The sequence below is a fragment of the Melopsittacus undulatus genome, chromosome 6 (genome assembly GCF_012275295.1).
Source record: "Melopsittacus undulatus isolate bMelUnd1 chromosome 6, bMelUnd1.mat.Z, whole genome shotgun sequence".
NCBI lineage: Eukaryota > Metazoa > Chordata > Aves > Psittaciformes > Psittaculidae > Melopsittacus > Melopsittacus undulatus.
The window spans coordinates 66,331,907-66,352,154 of NC_047532.1; the positions used below are offsets into that span (position 1 = coordinate 66,331,907).

The 20,248-nt window shown below is 38.2% G+C and overlaps 1 protein-coding gene across 2 annotated transcripts in view; it reads left to right on the forward strand.

Annotated features, from left to right (window-relative positions):
* HS2ST1 (heparan sulfate 2-O-sulfotransferase 1) overlaps positions 1-17,801 on the forward strand; it is an 84,807-nt gene extending 67,006 nt beyond the window's left edge. Inside the window, exons 3-8 of one of the 2 annotated variants that reach the window (XR_004080219.2) lie at positions 2,700-2,785; positions 6,758-6,896; positions 10,325-10,422; positions 11,631-11,788; positions 13,209-15,160; positions 15,567-17,801. Coding sequence is in view for 1 of the 2 variants with exons in the window: in XM_005146531.4 (XP_005146588.1) it covers positions 2,700-2,785; positions 6,758-6,896; positions 10,325-10,422; positions 11,631-11,788; positions 13,209-13,435 (708 nt within the window). In the remaining variant the exon portion in view is untranslated. Of the gene's footprint in view, positions 1-2,699; positions 2,786-6,757; positions 6,897-10,324; positions 10,423-11,630; positions 11,789-13,208 lie in introns of both variants that reach the window. The other variant, XM_005146531.4, reaches the window with a different exon arrangement.
* Positions 17,802-20,248: the final 2,447 nt, after the last annotated feature.

Consider the following 20,248-nt stretch of genomic DNA (forward strand, 5'->3'; position numbering starts at 1 on the left):
ACATGAAAAGCTGGGGCCTTTTGGGTATCCAAAATCTGTGTGATACCAAGCCACAGGGTAATGACCATACCACCTTTTGGTGGCAGAGTGTGCGGATGTTCTGTTCAGACCATAGAGAAGAGGGACTGATGGAAGCAGCGAGCAGAGATGGAGGCTTCCTGCGTCATGTTGGTCTGCACATACACATTTCCCAGGGATTTTTTTGCTCAGACCAAGTATGCTGGTTGATTTTACATTTTCCCTTTTGGCTCACTGGGACTTGTTATAAATTCTTATCGTCCTAGAAACTGAATGTATTTAACTTACCTTTCAGGACATCTTATGCCCCCAGAGTATGTTTGATCTGGCTTTTTAATTCAATGAAGCTCAGCTGATTGGAGCTGATTATATAAAAGCACCATGAAACAACTTCCCAGGAATTCCATTCACGTCTATCTGCACTTTTAAAATAACCTCACATTTTATTCAGTTGGGTTCATATGGAGAAGCTTGCTCAGTCTCTTGAAAGCTCCACTATCTGTTAAACCCTGAAAAGAAAGGTAAAACTGATCATATTTAACAGTATGAAGCAGCAAGCAATATTTATCTCTGCCCTAAAATGTGTGAATCCAGACTTACTAGGCTACCTGTGACCTGGAACAATTCTGATTGTTGAAATGCTGCGAACAGGGTTGGGGGGAATCTCTTTCCTGCAGGGTGTTTATAGGTGTTAAAAACTGGTATTCTCAGAACACAATGTGGGGTTGGTCCTTCTTAAGGCAGATGAAAATGTCACAGGTGCCTTATAAAGCTTTCCTAGCTGCCTCTTAGCTTGTCTGGTGTTGAAGTTAATAAAAGGCTGTAACACCAATCCTGTGTTCATAAAAAATGCTTTCACTTAGCAGACAACAATGTTATATGACAAAGACAATAAAGGATTTTTTTTAACCATTACTGGAAGATCTAAGGTTTGGTGCCAGATGGTGGCACAAGTATCTGAGACCCTTGGGACTTTCACTTAACATTTCCCTGTGCCTAGTCTATTAAACGCTGTGACGCTTTGGGGGTTGGAGATGATGAAAGGGAGTATAATGTATACTTTGCATTTAGGCAACTTCTTTCTCAGGTATAGAAGTATTCATAACTGAGGGTCTTCACTGAAAATATCCTGTCATTAATCTTTAAAAGGTACAGCTGATGAAGTGTGGTTTGTTTCAGTAGCAGTAAAGGTAGATCAAGTGAATTCAAAATCTCATAGATACGTATCATTTTGTGCTATGGACAAAACAAGGCAGAAAAGCCAGTGCAGTTTATGAAACACAATTGTGTAACATTGCGCAGTGCTAGATCTGCCACAGTTTTCATGTGCAGTATATGGTTTAAATTGTGAAATGCCACAGACTGTGAAACTTGTACACTGAAAAAATGAATGCTGCCTGTTACTGGAAAGTAATGTGCATTTCTTTTACCTGAGAGCCCAGGAGCCAGTGTTTCAGGAAATAAGTAAGTTTTATCAACCTCTTAAGTCTTAGACTGCGAGTTTTGCACATTTGAAGAAACAGAAGCAGGCCAGTCTTGGCTTTTAAATTCCTCAATTGGTTGGTGATAGTAAATAATAAGTATCATGTTCGAGGACTCTCAGTCCATTAGACCTTACAGAATGTTAGTGCATTGACTTGAGCTCTCCAGCTTTCCCTTTTTGACTCTCATCTCACCTCAGTATCTTCGTGGCTATCTCTGTCACTGTATAACAGAAAAGATACTGTAGATGTGCAGGGAATGCTATCTTCTCATTTGCAGCTTCACAAGTGGCCTATCATTGTCAGATGGGCCAGGCAGCACAAGTTTATCATCTTTTCTTTATTATCCAGTTGATTAGTTTTGACATAACTTTCTGAGTTAAGTGCTTTGATGTTAAAATACTCTGTTCATCTAATAAAGCCAAGCTATTTCAGGGTTTGTGTATCCCACTTAATGTGATAATCCTTTCTAGTTTGGGGTGTGTACCTTATTTTGCTCTTTGAAGTAGAAAGCTATTCCTGTTTTTTTGTGAAGTTTGCCCGCAACTGCGTTATCAGCCCTTGCTGAAGGGCTGCTTCATGCTTTAACATGGAAGCTTCACTAAAATGTTAGACTTAAGGTAACAATTCAAAATGGTAAGCTATAAATCTAATTTGCACTGTATACCTTTATGCAATTTTTGGATTACTCATGCACTGCATTTTGAGATGGGGGAGCAAATGAACCATGAGATTTGTTTCTTGTTCCAGTAAAATCGGTCGAAGAACTTGGTTGTAAATCAGGTATGCTTTATTTAAGGGACTAACTACAGCTCAGACAATTCCATCAAAGGTGTATGTGTATTTCTGCTTCTTGCTGAAGGAATTCCCCATTCTTTTCCAATGACAGAAAAAAATGGACTGACAAAAATTAAATGTTTGTCTTGCTAATGCTTTTGTGGAAGCTTTTCTTGAATTGCCTTTTTGATTGCTGTCTTCTGCTTTGGTTTACTTTCTGATCGTAGAATTGTGATGATATAAGCAGAGTCCTCTGTATTCTTGAAGAAAAGTCTGTTTTAGGTGGCACAAATTCTTTGCTGATATTCAAAATAGACTTTTGTTTTGTAATACATGATAAGATTTATAAACCAGAGGGTACCATGTGTGGGGAAACTCAGTGTGTTCCAGCTCTACAGAAACATTTTCTGCTGTCTTTTACAGGTCCGATTTGTGAAGAATGTGACTTCCTGGAAGGAAATGAAACCAGGATTTTACCATGGCCATATATCTTACTTGGACTTTGCCAAGTATGTTACCCTTGGATTTATCTGTTGAGCAGCATAGTAGTTGTGGTTGCTTTGGATGCAGCTAGGGAATTAGTGCCCTCTACTGATGACAGTGTGACAGCTGAGGTTTGAAACGTTCACACGCTGAAATTCCTGTGCTGAGCAGTATTTGGGTTTGATTTTCACAGTTTTCTGTTGTCTTTTTGCATATTAAAGTGTAGCCGAGCCCCATTTAAAAACTATTTATACGCTGTGTTTAGTATTCCTTGTGTGAATTATAGGCTTGTTTTACTGAAAATCCTGGCTTTTCTCTAAAACACTGGCAGTTGTGCTTTAGGATTGCTTCCCATTCTGGGAAGTTTAAGATACTTGTTCTCAAGTGTGTTTCATATAACAAGTAATGCCACCTGACTCTTAAGTTATGTAGTCCTCTATCAGAGTATCCCTATATACTGTATCAAAATACAAAAAACTATTTCTTAAAGCATTTTTTGGCCTAATGTGTTTGCCTTGCCATAAAAAACACTGAAATAATTATTCTGGAGTTAAGTCCTGCTGCTTCTAAAATTAATCTAAAAGAATATGGGGTAAAAATCCTCCCAGTGACTTCAGAGGTTCAAGATCATATCTGTAGTCACACTTTCATGCTTTTCTTTCCTTGTCTTATTTTTGCTAATGGATCTAAAGCTGTGATCCTCAGTAGCTCAGTCTTGTGAAGCCTCTTCTTGAACTGGCAAGTCAGTTTTGCTTAAGATGCTTAGTAGACAGTGCTTCATTTTGCACTTGCAGCATGCAGAAATGCCCTGAAAATTGAAAGTGGGATTTTCAGATCTCAGCATATTTGACTGCACAACCAATAGTAACCAGTACTTTCACCTCCTGCTGGTGGTCAAGCCTCAGTCATGTTATGTTTCTGTGCATTAAAACATTTATGTAGGAGGGCAGGCTGCTGGGGCTGGTTCAGCTTGGAGAAGCTGTGGGAAGGCCTCTTTGCAGCCTTACAGTATCTGAAGGGAGAATACAAGGATGCTGGAGAGGGACTCTTCATCAGGGCCTGTAGCAATAGTACAAGGGATGATGGGTTCAGACTGAAACAGGGGAAGTTAAGGTTAGATCTGAGGCACAAGTTCTTCCCTGTGAGGGTGCTGAGGCACTGGCACAGGGTGCCCAGAGAAGTGGTAAATGCTCCACTCCTGGCAGTGCTCAAGGCCAGGTTGAACAAAGTCTTGGGTGACATGGTTTTGTGTGGGGCGTCCCTGCCCATGGCAGGGGGGTTGGAACTACATGATCTCAAGGTCCTTTCCAACCCTAACTATTCTATGATTCCATGATTTATTTAATGAAATTAGATTTTTAGTGTGTAAGAGCTTCTTTTGTTTAGTCATTGCTTTTAATTATTCTCTTATGTGCACAGATTTTTAATTCTAGCTTTTGATTACAAAGAATGAGAAGGGGAAGTGAGAGCTTCCGAGATTCCCAGTACAGCATATTATATAATAGAAAATGCTACAAGCTACAGTAGTAGCTGGATAATACCAATGGCACCAAGTAAAACCTTGAAGTTTAGAGAAAGTAACAGGCAAGAAGTCTTAATCGCAACTCATTCAATAAAATAAAATGTACCAACTTTCATTAGCTGCTTTTCTGCCTTCTAAAGTTAAAATGCTGCAACATTAATACACCTTTGAACTGAGTAACAGCTTTCTGGAATGAATGAATTAATGTTATTTAATTTCAAGGCCAGGTTTTACAGAGCCTTGGGTGGCATGGTTTAGTGTGGGGCATTCCTGCCCATGGCAGGGGGATAGGACTGGATGAGCTTAAGGTCCTTTCCAATCCCAACCATTCTATGATTCTATACATTGCTCACTTCATAAAGCTGAAAACATCGTCAGATACTCCCAACATTTAACATAAAATAATTTCTTTACATCTAGAGAGCAGCTAAGCAATTTCACAGATTTCTTTCATCTGCATCTTCCCGCTAGGACTGTGTTATCCTTGCACTTGCTGTTTGTTGTCCTTTCCCCTAAATGATTTATTTCCCAGCCCCCTTCCCCCAACATAGCTTGCTTTCTCATATGTCAGGTTTTCTTTATTAAAATAATACCTTGAATACTTTGGCTGTGCTTGGCAGGGCCCACACTTTTCAGGCTGTGAGGTGTGTTCTTGTAGTGAACATTCTTGTAGTTGAGAAATGTAAGTATTTGCAACAAGTCAGTGCTTGCTTATACACAGATATCAGGCTTGGGTCCACAGTCAGATATCTGAAGAACCTCTTAAAACATGCTGAAGCTTAAAGTACTACATTCAGTCAATGACTTACGGTATTGAGGACAGGTTATCATAACCCATCCATGTAAAAATTACAGTAATATGAGTTTAAATCTGTTTTCCTCTCAATTTCTGATCCACTCCCTCTCCCCACTTACTCCCTTTTTTTCTCTGGTAAACTCTGGTAAAATTCTTTGACAACGCAGTCACAAAATCATTGTAATTACTAATAAAGCTATAGTATGAAGTACCTTATGTTATCCTAAGTGACGCGAGTTTTGCAAGGTTGTGTGCAAATCTACTTGAATGTACAACCCAGAACAAACATTTCCAAGGGCTCTTGACACCTTCATTTAACACAGAGAAACGTATTATTGGTTGAGGCTGCTGCTTGATCAGAATGGTTTGTTCCAGCCTTCTCCAGCACTTGCAGTAGAGTCTGTAGAAGGGTTTGCCCGTGCATGTCAGGTGCACTTTGGCGGACTTGAAGGAGGTGCAGTTTGAAGTCTGGACTTTGAATCATTTTGATCCACGTGCTCCTGTTTTGCAAATTTTGGGGAGTAAGAGCTGGCATACAGACAGATGTCAGCAATGTCACCTTTACCTGCTACGGTCTAATGAATTGGTACTCTGCTGGTAACATCTGAAGAACCAGTTGCTGTTGCCTTTAACAATTTCCACATCTGTATTGCTGGCCTTTTGCAACAGTAATGCCTTTTAATTGTGGGGTTTTTTTAACTTCTTCTCTTCTGCTTATTCTGTGTTTCTGTTATTCAGCTTTTGCAACTTAAGATTCCTCACATGAGCAGTATCTGGTATTATAATTCACAGAGTACCACTTGAACAATAATGGTACCGCACCTGACACACATTCCCATTGTGATATAACCTCTTTAGTGTTTGGATACCATATTTATTTGCCACAGTGATGTCTCAAATGGAAAAGAAAATAAAACTGAGAAATGTGTCGTAAAAGCTGCCTTGGATGTAGATCATTGAAAAGGTAGCATTTGCACAAAACTGTTTTGGTGGTTTAAATCTTTCTCGCCTGTCCTATGAGCTTATCACCTCATTTCATCAGACTTCCTGTTTGTATCACAGTAAATCAAAAGTTGCTTAAGGTAAATGTCTAAGGAAGAATGGTATATTTTCGGATAGAGAAGTTAATATGGTTACAGATAGTATCTTAGGCTTCTATTTAATAAGCATAGCCATATGGATGCAACCCAGGTAATGGATGGGCTCTGTGCTCTGCATACCTTCTGTTAGAAATCATGTCTCTGACAACTGGAGACTTGCCAAGAAAACCACTTGCAGCATTGGATAGCACAGTTCAGGAGGGCAGGAAATCAATATCAAACTTGCTTATGCTTATTATAAACACGTAGGTGGCTGCTAGACTCATTAAGGCATTTCTAGAGCCAGGACGGTTGTATAAACATTTTGGTATCTATTGTGTGAGGATGTTTAAGGTTTGTTTGCTTCTCTTAAAAAAATAAATAAATCACAGTCCCAGGAAAGGTGAAATGGCACTGACTTTCACATCCATGTAACACACTGAATAATGAAGGTAAGAGGAAGCAATCATTAAACTTCCTCTCATCATCATCTTCTCTGTATGTAGATTTCAGTTGGGTCAGTAGAAACAGGCTTTTAAGTATTAAATGGGAAGCTCTGATTTGGCATTTAAAAGGCATTTTTTTTCCTCTTTTACTTTAGGTTTGGTGTCAAAAAGAAACCAATTTACATAAATGTCATAAGAGATCCTATAGAACGATTAGTTTCATATTATTACTTCCTGCGCTTTGGAGATGATTACAGACCAGGGCTACGGAGGCGAAAACAGGGGGATAAAAAGGTAAAATGCACTTCATTATATATGGTTTCTTACCAAAATGAGCGTAAAAACATTTGAAAATGTCCTGATAGAAGCTGAGTATTTCTGGTATCAGCCTTGGAGATGGTGGCTTTGCAAGTTGTATTTTCCCCTTCCTGTCTGTACTAGACCAGAGTGGAATATGAAGTATGCTAAGTGTAACATTTTGTGTAACCTTATAAATTCACTTTATATTACAGTTTGTTATTAAATACAATTGTAAATATTTTCAGGTAGCTGGAGTTGTAAGTATGGAGTTAAGCTTATCTTCTTGTATGAGAATTCTGCATCTCTTCTTGTTGAAGATTGAAAGACATCTTTCACTACTATTTTTTAATAATTAACAGCCATAAAACAAACAGTAAATGTTGCAATGGAATTGTGTAAAGAGTCTTCTTGCAAACTATGAAGTTTTAATCATAGGTTTCTAAACTTCCTCCAGCTGACTTAGGTGGCTACAGGAGTAGTTCAGGTTCGTATATTCAAACCTTGTTTACTAACACAGTGTCAGAATGACAATATGATTCAGACTTCATAATACATTTATTGCGGAAAGAACTTACACATCCACTGTCATGGTTTACAAGACATTTGTTGGAACACGTTGCTTTGTACTGCTTGTAGATCAAGAAGAAAAGCAAGGTATTCAGCATATGAATACAGTTTCTAAAACTATAGTTAGAACAGTGTGGAAGTTTTTAGTAAATGGAAAGGGCTTTTGTACGTTACAGAGCCAAACACTTTAAAATGTCAGTGGTGATATTTGAGTAAACTGATTATTTTTGTTTTGTAATGTTAGTGATTTAGCGTAGAATGTGTGAATACCGAGAGACATTGGAAAATAACTCATCAAAAATCATACTGAATACAGCTTAATATATATACATAGCATAACTAAGAAATGTGACTACTAATTTTGTGTGCACTCCCCCCATCCAAACAGTGTACTTAGACTGGAACAGAGCATTCCTCTTGTCTTTGCAGTTGATGACTAGCTGCTCCTCTGTTATTTAGGGTTTGGCGCCATCTTCAGCTACTGCTGTTCAGTTTGTCCTGACATTCTACAGCACAGGTAGAGAGAGGAAAGCTTCAAGCAAACCAAATTGAAATGAAGCTTAAAATAAATCTATCTTTTTAGCACTGGCTACAGAAATTATTTGGTAATATGGTGTCATAAAGGCATTTCTAAAAAGAATCTCATCTTTTGTAGCCTACTCTCTTCCTGTTCATGAAGAGCATCATTTGGTCAGTGGAATTCCTTGCTGCTGGAGATCAAGGAGTTGGAAAGCTGACCGTGCTACCAAGTCCAAGCTGTTTATAGGACCTAAACTTCATGCTTTTTGCTAAGTACTAATAGCATTGTTTTAGTTTTGAATTAGAGTCCAAACAGCCATGTTAGGTGGTCACTGGGAAACATTAAGGCAAAATCCCTAATGCTACTGCTTGGTAGACTGCACTGTAAGCTCTGAATTGCTGGAACAAGTTGAAATGCATTCCTATTTATAATGTTTGCAATTCACTGCAGTAATAATTTTATGGTTTTCTATTAAAGATGCTTTTTCTTTTCATTTTGTCACTATCATTCCACTTTATTTAGGTCTGAAACTTAGTTGTTGCCATACAGATTTTACTTGTCCTGTAAGCAGCTCTAGTTTGTATGAAGTGAAATTGATTTGCTGTGCCAAGTTTTAGGGATCCTGGTTTTCCACAGTGTTTCCAAGAAAACTGTACATATATAGATGGTGTCAGTTTTACATACATTAGCTATAAAATTCTTTAAGCTCAAAACTGGATTGGCCCAATCACAATCTCTGTAACACTGATATCTATCCTAATCTGTGTTAAAGGAGATTCACTAAGAGCTCTTCATACTAAAAGTACAGAAGATCATAACTTTCTTCCTAATGGAAGTCAGTTGTTCCTTCATTAAATGGGAGGGAATCTTAATGGACTTTACAGCCTCAACCCCTGCCAGTCCATACCACATTTATATGGAAGAGTTCTTCATTAATTTTATTCCTGTACCCTGTGCTTTCAAAGTTACAGAAAGTTTGGCTTCAAGAACAGGGTCTGTAAAGACAAATATTTCTTACAATAAAATCTCTGGGTGGAGTAGCTGAGGTAAGTATATAAGAGGAAGTGGGGAAGGAGGTGTGTGCTGTTTAATCTTACTTAGGAAATCACTTACTTGCTTTTGTGTATTAACTATAAAATAACTTGCAGGTATAAGCAAAGGAGTCTTTCTTTTGACAGATGCTAGTTCATACTTAGTATATACACTCATAAGTTAGGAGGTGCATTTAAAAAATTTAGTTCTTAAGTAATGTTGATGTTATAAAGTACCCATGATAGATCAGTGTATAATTTCTCTTAGAGAGCTATGCTAAAGAAAGCATACCAATGTCTCGTTTTCCTAGTGAAGCTGAGTTTTCACCTGTGATATGTGACATGTATGAGCTATTCTAAACTCCAAGTGCAATGTGGACCTAGGCACCACACGTTAATCCCTGCTTTGGCCTGGTATCAGTATATTTTTCAGATTATCTCAGGATCTTCACCTTAGAAGCAAAGGTTGCTGTCCTTGTTCTAACACTGAATAATTAGGCAAATATATTTGTTAATAGTGGTTTTGAACAGAAACTGGACAGAAGAAACAGTCTAAAAAGTTGTCTAAGTGGTCACTTACTTGTTACTAAATAATTTCTTAAAAAGCTTTCCTAGATACATGGCTTACACCTTGCTTATAAATGGGAATATCGTGAATACTTTATGGTGACTGGGCAAAGTATTTACCAATTCTTTCCAGTGCTAATGGAGTTCTTACTGTAACTGTATTGCTGCAGTTGAATCTCCTTGTTGCTACAGCTGTCTATCCACATAGAGCAGTGCTGTATTTGCCAAAAATAAATTGCTTCCTGAAATGGCAGTTATTTGTCATATTTAAAATGGAATAGAGCATTGTTTAATATACAGCACAAAATGCACAGTGTTCTATCATATAAAGATCCAGCTGTCTCCAGTATCACATAAATCCTAGTGGCAGTTGATGCTATATCTTTAGTGACTTATTTTGTAAGGGGAAAAAAAAATGATGTTAACACTTACTGAGTAGTTTTGCTTGTTTTGACATTCAGCCTTTATTGTGGTTATTCTAAAGGTGTATCAAATGAACCAGGTAAGATCAAATTGTTCATTAGCTCTACCTCTAGAGTGTCCAAATACTATTTTAATTGAGATGAGTAAGTCCTAATAACACCCTGAAAGCAAAAGTTGGAAATGTACTGGTTTTCCTTCGTTCACATCATCTCTTGTATTTTTCTGTCCCCACTACATTTAGCCTCTAGCCAGGTTGAGATGTGGGATAAACATAAAAGATTTTAAAGCTCAGCTCAATTTTGTCTCTGTTCCAGACCTTTGATGAATGTGTGGCAGCTGGAGGTTCAGACTGTGCTCCAGAGAAACTTTGGCTTCAAATTCCCTTCTTCTGTGGCCACAGCTCCGAATGCTGGTAGGGACAAAATGTAGCTTAAATTGTTAGTCAAGTATATCAGTGCTAAAAGCTAAACTTAACAAACCTGCATATGTAACACAGTTGGAGAAAGTGTGCGGGACTGGACAGAGTGAAACAGCAGGTACTTTCGTCATGTATTTTCTTTTGAAGATGCATTTTAATGTAACAGTCTTGCAGCTCTTGAAACAAGCAGTATGTTAGTGTATTGTATCAGCAGTGCGAGGAGGGAAAACAGATGTTTTCCATTTTGACAATAATTTTTTGTAGATTTGGAGTCTTGACATTCTTCTTTTCTGTCAGGCTACAATATCCATCTTTCTGAATGGAGATATTTTGTTCAAGCTCCTAGATTTTCTGGGAATAGCAAAATAATCGGGATCAGGATAAATTTATCTTCTTAAACCTTTACCAGACATCTAGTAGTCAACGTTACATAGAAGAAACCAAAAAAAAGGCAAATAGTGTTCGTCTGTCAATGTAGCATGTTTTATAACAATGGCACAGACTTTAAAACATTGAACTAAAGGTAAACTACAGGGGGAAGAAAAACAAAACAATTTGAAGGATTCTGAGAGAAATCAAGCGCAATTATTTGTCAGTGCTACTCTTCATCCAAACATGAGCAAAGCACGTGGTCATTTAGAGCTCCTCTTTCAGTGCCTGTCAATCAGACCTATCTATGCCTGGGCCAGGTGAAGAAGCAGAAAAGGAAAGAACTCTGAACCTATCTTTTCACCCTGTCTAGAGCTATAAAAGGAGGAAAACCATGTCAGTTTAATCTCTGTCTGTTGTTCAGTACAGAAGTCCCCCCATTAAGTGCAGTGACTTTCTAGTTCAGAGTTATGCTTCTAGGAAGCAAAAGGGAAAGATACGTTCTTACCAGAACCATTTCTGGTAGCTAATGGGAAAGTGGAGACTGAATATGTAGATCCTCCAAATATTGCGTTAATAGAGACAGGAACCCTATACACAAGTGGTTTGTTTGGTAAATGAGTTATTAATCAAAATAACTACAGGAGTCAAATTTCTAGGTAAGAACTCAGATGAGAGAAGCTGCATAGGGAAATGAAGTTAGGAATGGTTAGAACTTGAAGTGAGCCTTTCCTTTCCTATGCAAATGTCCTGTTACAAAATAATCTCCATCTAGGGACCAAGGATTGTTGGCTGACATCAGAACTTGCTGTAATTGTTCTCTGTCATTTTAGGAATGTGGGAAGCAGATGGGCTTTGGAACAAGCCAAATACAATCTGATTAATGAATACTTCCTAGTAGGAGTTACTGAAGAGCTTGAAGACTTTATCATGTTATTGGAGGCAGCTTTGCCACGGTTCTTCAGGGGTGCCACAGAACTGTATCGGACAGGTATTTACATTATTTAAATGGTTAATTTTTAAGGATTCCATGGATTTTTTCATCCTATTATCCCTGTTTTTTAATGTGAATTCTTTAGACTTAGACGAATAGTTTTGAATCTCTGCCAGGTTTGCCTCTCAGTTGGCTGATGTTCCTACATGTTTTAAAGACTCTCAATACAAATGTTTGAGGGCAGCCCAAGTATCTTCTTGCCTTACACGAGCCTGTGCTTGACTCAACCTTGTTGGCTGTTGTCGTGGTTTAAACCAAGTCCCCCAACTCCCGGAGAGTTATGAAGGAAAATCCAAAGAATGTAGCCCCCACGGATTGAGATAAGAACGGTTTAATAGCTAAGGCATAACACAATAATAATGATACAGCAAACAATAAGTGAAAAGAATACAACACCCCACCAGCCACCGACCCATAACTCATCCCACCCTGCCCGGCCGAGCACCGCGTGCTCCTTCCTCCATTTTCCTCCAGAGCTCCATCCTTCCAGCTCTCTCTCTCCCAGTTGCATCCTGGGCATCACATGTTATGGTATGGAATACCTCTTTGGCTAGCCTGGGTCAGGTGTCCTGTCTCTCCTTCCTTCCGGCCCCCCCTCCTCCACCTGGCTGGAGCACGTGCTCAGAAAAGGCCCTGAACAAAAACACTCTCAAAACATGCTCGATATCAGCAACTGTTCCCAGCCCAGAAGTCAAAACACAGCACTGCACCAGCTACAAGAAGGAGAAAAATGACTGCCACGGCTGAACCCATGACAGCTGTGCACAAAGGCCGAAGTACATGTTGCCTTCCTGGGGTCATAGTAAGCCATTTGTCATATAGCTAGTAGCTTGGTTTCTTGGAGCTGCCCATGAAACTTAGGATGAGGAAAAGGTCCATCTTAGGCATGGCTTCTACCTGCAAATAGAAGGAGAAAAGGATCTGATGGGTAGGGTCTAGATGTGTAGTATTAACAAGTTTATTACAAGGCAGCAGATAGCAGTTCTTAGGGAAAATGCTGCCATAATTTTGGTCATCTTTGTGTCATGTAAGAAGGCTCTTGCTCTGCAGCCTTTAAAATTCTTAACAGTTGATGTCAGATTAACATCTAAATAATTAATTTTGAAAGACCAATCTTGCTCCAAGTACATTATGTGGAGTAATCTTGTTCCTTAAATGAAGTGTTCATTCCCTGGGTTTATTAAAGTAAGGCGGAAGAATTGAAAGAACTGATGCAAAATTCATTAAGATTTAGTGCAAGAGACTGCAATTTTCCAACCCTACATGTTACGTTAATAAATTCTGGATAAAATTCTGTTGCTTCTAATGCAGTTTATCAGCATGCTGAGAGGATAAAACTCTGTGAGTAAAAGGACTGTAAACATCTTTTAATCCATTAATTTTAAAGTGAAGTTCCTGCTTTTGTTTTTGCATTTAGGAAAGAAGTCTCATCTTAGAAAAACAACTGAGAAAAAACTTCCCACAAAAGAAACTATTGCCAAGCTACAACAGTCTGAAATCTGGAAAATGGAGAATGAGTTCTATGAGTTTGCACTGGAGCAGTTTCAGTTTGTCAGAGCACATGCAGTTCGGGAAAAAGATGGAGAATTGTATATTCTTGCTCAGAACTTTTTCTATGAAAAGATATACCCGAAATCAAACTAAGAATAACACTGTACGATGAGATTGATGGACCTGAATCTTCGGTCACATTGTCATCTTAGTCCTCAGCCATGGAAACTAGATTGCTTGTTGACCTTCAAGATGTTTCCTTATAAATCTGAGAAAAGTGGGCTGTGGATCATCTCCAGGGCATTGGATACTGGCTAACTATGTTGGTAATCCAGAAGCAAATGCTTCATTTCTTTTATCTAATACTTTCAGTGGGAGTTAATATGCTTTACCTGAAGAAATCTACACTTTTAATTCGGAGCAATTAATACACAGCAGTTCTAGTTGAAAATATATCCAAACAAAAGAATGCTTCTGGTGATGCTCTTTTTAAGTTTCAGAGCAATTTCTGTTCATTTATACTTCTGTGAAGAGGAAATAATTTTTCCCAGCTTTCAACATGGAAATTTGGTTGCATACAATAGTGTTAATAACTGGTTGACATCTGTGCTTTGTTTTTGTGAATCATGTCACGTCATATTAATTGGGATGGTGAATCATGTTCTGCTGAGAAATGCTGCTGCAATTGCCCATATTTATCTATGTGGTTTTCTTTACAAATGACAATTGATCATGAGTGTTCAAACATAATTTCCACATTAATATTGTAAAAAGCTGAAAAATCAGAACAGTTCTGGTTTTGGTTTCTTTATCCCCACCACCACTGGCAGAGGTTGGGAAAACTGTGAAGAAAGCTAGTATTGTCTGCAGTTCTAGTTGATCCTTACACAGTGGTATAAAAATCATAAACTCAGTATTAAGTTTCTCCATGGATTCTTTGTAATAATTGTAAACTGAGGTATTGGTGAATCCATATTATGACTCCATTAGTGAGCTGTGGTATGGTTAGGGTTTTCCTACTACTTCGATACTTTTATCTGTAGAATATTTTTACTAAGGTGCTTTATAATGTGTTTTAAAGCATTACATATACAAAAGGAGTAAAATGCTGTAAATACTGCTTATTTTATGTATTTGGACCAAAAGGTTTAAAGTAACTAGTTTAAAGTGGGGTTTTTGCACCCGTTCTGTTATGTGTGAAGTGAAAAACATCGCATCTACTTTGTGGTTGAGTTACAACTGTTGGACATTGCTAAAATGCACCTCAGTGACCTCTCTGACTTCAATACCAGAATGTTGTCCAGGGATTCTCTTTGCAGAAATGTAGTCTTCATCCTTTTATTATGGTAAGTAGACAAGAAGAAAAATGTCATGTGTAGTCTGGTTGGGAAAGATGCAGTGAACTTGATTGACATAACTGTATTTATGTAACTGCCTTATGTGACTATTGTAAATCTGTGAGTTGCCATTATTAACAGTGTGAAACACCTGGTAGATGAAGTAAATTGCAATTGGTGAACAGATGTTTGGGGCCACTGCGTTAGAGCAAATGGCAGCGGAGAACTGTAAGAATTTGTTTCCTATTGAATTTTCTTAAAGATCTGAGTTTTTACACATCTTACACCTGCCTTTTCTTGAAGTGCTTTCCACAGAGTTTGATGGGGGAAGGCACCGAGGAGACAAAGTAAGGAACGGTGGTAAAGATTTAAATTCCCAAGGGACGATGCTGAAGGCTTAGTTTAAAATTACTAAGTAGAGTTTCTTTAACCAGCTTGTTCTTGTAATGAAAACAAAGGAGATGGAAAATGTCCTGTGAACCGAATGTCTGCAGCCAAAAGCAACAGCCCGATGACAGACAGGATAGGGAGAGACTATCAGGTACATCTTGCATTTTCTTTGTTTTTTTGGATCTTTCCCTTTGATTTTTAAAAATAGATCCTCTTTGTTCTTCCCAAATAATCAGGGAAGTTCCTTCTGATAGCTTACCATTTATATAGCATGAACCATGCATAAGATTTCCTGTTCCAGTTCTTGTCTGTTGATGTCATTAATAATGCCAGCGTGCTTGGGAATAGGATGTGTTAGTTCACAAATGAAGGCATTTTTCCTAGCTAAAGAAAGGAACTGAGGAGTCATACACGAGAAGTAGCTAATGGAGATCTAAAAATTTCCATAGGAGAGCAGTAACTTTTTGGAAATCAATGTTTATAATCCCAGGAAAGATTATTCATTCACTGTTAGTTTTATGATAGATTTTCTTTTTACTATCTCTTTTCTCCTTCAGAGTAATTCAGATCAGTTTACCTTCTTGAGTCTCCTTCAGAATATTCAGAAGAGCACCTCTAAGAGAGCAGAAGAATTTAGTAAGTGAAAACATAAAATATTCATCTAAGTAATGAAATAGGTATGTAGACAAATGCTTCTCCATTGACAAGAAAACCGATAGGCAAACCTTCTACTGATTTCAGTAAACCCCTTCTATTCTGTAAGACATTTAAAAAATTGTCTTTAATTTCTGTTTCCTTCCAGGATTTAGATTTCATTAATTCTGAGTCTTCAGTAAGAACAATAATAGAAAACAAAAGAACAATGCAACTTTTGTTACATTTAAATGAGCAATATATTTTTCGTGGGTCATGTCAGAAAGCACATTTTATTTAATCAGATATCACTTCCTGTCCTTTGCTGTGAACTGGCAGGGTTGAGACAAGCAAAAATTCTAGCTACAACTGGGAGGTTTCATTCCAGATGTGCTCTGACAGTGTTACTGTCTGTGGAACACAGAAGGAATCAAGACTGTCTACTTTTATATCTAGAGCAACTGTTAAGTCAACTGTGAACTTTTTAGAATAATTTCAATTGAAAACTATCAAACTTAGATCTCCTAAATGACAGTTTAGGAGATGGAGCTTTACACGTTTTTAATAACCTCTTTTATTCCTCTTCTATTTGGAAATGGAAACAATCCAAGTTGTTGGAATTAAAAGTGTTTTACAGTATATAAACAGAATTTATCTTGTGAATTTTCCCTTAATGACTTGGAGCGAAAAGCAGCAATACATGGATTTTTGTTGTTGAAGGTTGTATGATCAGTAAACTTACTATGCAGCCTCCTAAATATGGATCCTTTAACTGAAGTCACTGTAGTCTCTGCACAGGAGATTGGCTTTCTGCAGGGCTAAGTTTGTTTGAAAGGTGCTGAAATGCTCATCTCACTATAGTTTAGAGTAGGTTTTGTTACACTGTTCTGTACTTTTGCACAAGATTAACACCCAGATTTTGTGCTAAACTTTAGCCCTGTTGGAACTCTTGATGACAGCATAATGGCATAAGGTCCAGCTGCACTGGCAACTGCATAGCCATACCCACAGCATGCCCGGAGCACTGGGCAGTGCTAACAGGAGAGCAACAGTGGTTTTAGCTCCTTCCCATAATAATTCTGCAGCCATGCAGCAAGAACTTCACTCTTATTAGTGCATATATAGGCAGACACAAGGCTAGGTTGCAGAACATCCTATGTGCACATTCCTGCTTGCTCTGAGTTGATTTTCAAGCAGTCTCTCTATTAATGGTATGCTAATCATGGCCTCGTATTCAAACAGGCATGAAAATTTATAGCTATACAATATGGGAGAGGAAGAAGCAGCCCACCCTGGTCACTTGAAATGCCTTTTCTGGGTACTTAGTTTTCCTGAAGATACGTAGCTATTTTTTACTTTCCAGGAATAAACATTTGCTTATTTATGGTCTCAGAACTGTTCAGTTTTATACTGGGGAAAATTTAGTTCTTTTATAATTCTGTTTACATCTTTTATTGAGCTTCCCTGGTGTTGTTGAACACATATATGACAAAAAGGGGTGTGGATGATGCTATATGAACTGTGCTGCTTAAGCAGTCAGTAGAAAAGCCTGGTTCAAGTGCACTGCCAATCTAGCTCTTCAGAATTAGAGCATATTTTATGACTACTAGAGATTAAACTTAAGGAAACTGTAAGGCTGCTTAGTTGGATGGATGCTTCCTTTACTGTAAGCCTATACAACTATGTAACCTTTGCAGCTGTATTTATAGAAGGAGTCCTCTTCCTGAGACTTTTCTGGAGCATAAATGTTCATACACTTGTACTGTCAGATATTTACATCAGCAGCTTTCTGTAGCTTCAGTAAAGAGAGACAGGTTTGTGAGCATTTCTAAAGCAGTACTGAATGTAACTTTGAGAAACATGGATTGTGCATCATGACTTGTTTCTTTTTGAACACACACTCACACACACACACACAGCTGAATAGTGCCTTTTTTCCTCACAATCCATGTTGAAGATGCTCGCTCCCACTCACCCTCCATAAACTGATTTGTTTGTGCAATACTGTTCCAACTTGAAACCATTTTGTCACAGCTGTTTGAGAAATAACCTCCATTTTTTTCCTCACTATGCTGCTGGCTTTCTGTTGTTGAAGTGTTTCAGTTGATTACCTAATGCAAATGCTATAAAATAAAACACCCAATGGGAAGGGGAAAGAAGTCTGGTGTCCTGTCTTCATATTTGCATGTCACATTCACATTAACTGCTTTCCTTTTTTCCCCCTGGAAGATGTTGTTAGGCAGTACTGTGAACTTTGTCTGCAGCTATTGTGATTTTGGGGTGAGCTGGAAGGTAGCTTGTCTGTAATGATTTCACATAGCTATAACCAAATATATTTATAGGCTTGTAGAATGTGCTTTGGGCTTTCTGTCTAGAAATGTAATAGATTTTCAGAGGATCACTGTGCTGAAGTTCTTTATGTTAAACTCAAGATGTGTAAGAATAGAAAAGTGGCATTAAACCAGTGCATTGGTGCATATGTGCTTCCCTGCCTGAGGGAGTGAATGACCTGACCACTTACGGTGGTACTGGAAGATGCTCAGTTACAGTGATGAATGTGATGTAAGAACCTGAATAGAAAGTAAACTTCACTTGCATTTGTAAGCAAGCTCTTAAACTAAGAAAATACAGTGAGCATGGGATACACTGCACTGTTGGAGTGCATACAGCAACCATTGCCCTGTAAACATTCCTAGCTGCATGTACGATGGAGCTGGACAGTCATCTGACCCAGCCAAGCTTCTTAATGCAATAGTTCCTAAATACTCATTTGTCAGCCTTGATTAAGAACCATCATGCAGCTACTTAGGAGCTTCCAGCTGAGGATTTTGATGGCTTTCAAATCCCCCTTTTGTTGAAAGTAGACTTTTCCTTCCTTCCATCAGTGGAAGGGGTAGGTGTAATTGTGCACAGGAAACAAAGCTTCTCTGCTTTAATCAGCCAGGAGGGATTGGAGATAAAAATTGCCTATATAAAGGTACAGGACTTCCTAAGGTTTCTGTACCTCTTTACAAAATGATATAGCAAACAAAATGGGGGGTGGGGGTGAGGGGAAGGGAGGAGGGGAAAAGCCAGAAGAAGTTCTAATACAGAAAGAATTTTAAATGACAGTAGCTTCTCCTGGGAAAGGCAGAATGATGGTAGTGTTACACATCTGTGTTAAATACTGGTTGAACAGCTTTTTAACTGGTGCTGCCATTTGCACTGGGTATTAATCTCATCAACCAGAGTTCATGGGAGGGGAGTGAAAGAAGGGAAAGGGTTTTTTTTGTTCAAAGCTAGACTTTTTTTTCAGGTCCCGTATTTTCATTTTATTTCTTGTTTGAATCTTGCATTTGATTTCAGTATAATTTCCTTACTTCTTAATAAAATACAAGAAGTTGCTAGTGAATGTCAAAGCAATGTCCAGATGTTTTCTTCAAGCACAAGTCCCCTGCTATGACCTCCCCCTGGCTTCATTACCATATAACGCAGATGTGGTAACTTTCAATAAGAGCTAATTTAAAGGACTAATAATACTCTTTATTAAAAAAAACCCTCTACAAAGAACACCTGTGGCCTAAAAATGAAGGCTTTGAGACCTTTCACCTTGTCATAATAACCAACTGCATCCTCATAAAAATGGAAAACACTGTGATAAACATTCTCTGCCCGATTTCTGCACGTTTACAAGGCTGGTCCCGAATCCACTCTCAGATTTGCTGCGCACAGACATTAACTTCTCATAATAAACATGACTGTCAAAATAATTGCACAAAGAACAACAACCCATCATCTTCCTGGGAAAAGAAATAAATCTCGGAACAAAATAGATTAAAATGGTGATTCATGGGAATTGTGCTTATAGTTCGATTTACGCAGGTATTGCATTCCTGTGATGCTTTAACAAATGGTTCCCTACCTTGCTGTACACATGCATCTGTTTTTCACCCTCCTATTGAGATGAACTCCTCTGAGCTTTCCAACTAAGAAATCATTGTTTTTCAAACAGAAATGCAATATTAATAAGGAAAAGCACTGTTCTATTTTGAGAAACATGCCTAATTTGGTACGATAATTTAAATGCTCTAACTCAGAGCTCTGGGTTTGATGCAGCGGTTACTGGAAAATATGATGAACTGTCTCTTTACCAAAGAAAGAAAAAAACTTAGTCTAGAGAATAGTGGTATTCTGGCCCTAAAGACATTATTGTCTTGACAAATATTGATTGCCATTTTTAGCACAGAATAGCATTTGGCATCCTTAATCTCCTTTATTTAGAATTTAATAACTTCTAAAACATTGCGTGACTTGGAAATTTGGCAAGGGGAAGAGGAACGCTTAACTGCTAGAGACTTGTGCAGTTACAGGCTGGCTCTGTCAGGACTGCCTCACTGCAATCTGTGATGACTGAATATGCAGGCAAATACATAACAGCAGATACAGTAAGAAATTATATGTACATATCTGTGTAAAGAACACAGAGGAAAGTGTAGGAAGGAATATCTCACTGTATAAAACTGCAGTAATTCCTTCAATCAACAGCTATGACTGATTTGGATCTTCAGTGCCTTCCCTTGACTGAACTAAGAAACTCAAAATTGCAACCATCAAGGCCACTGCTACT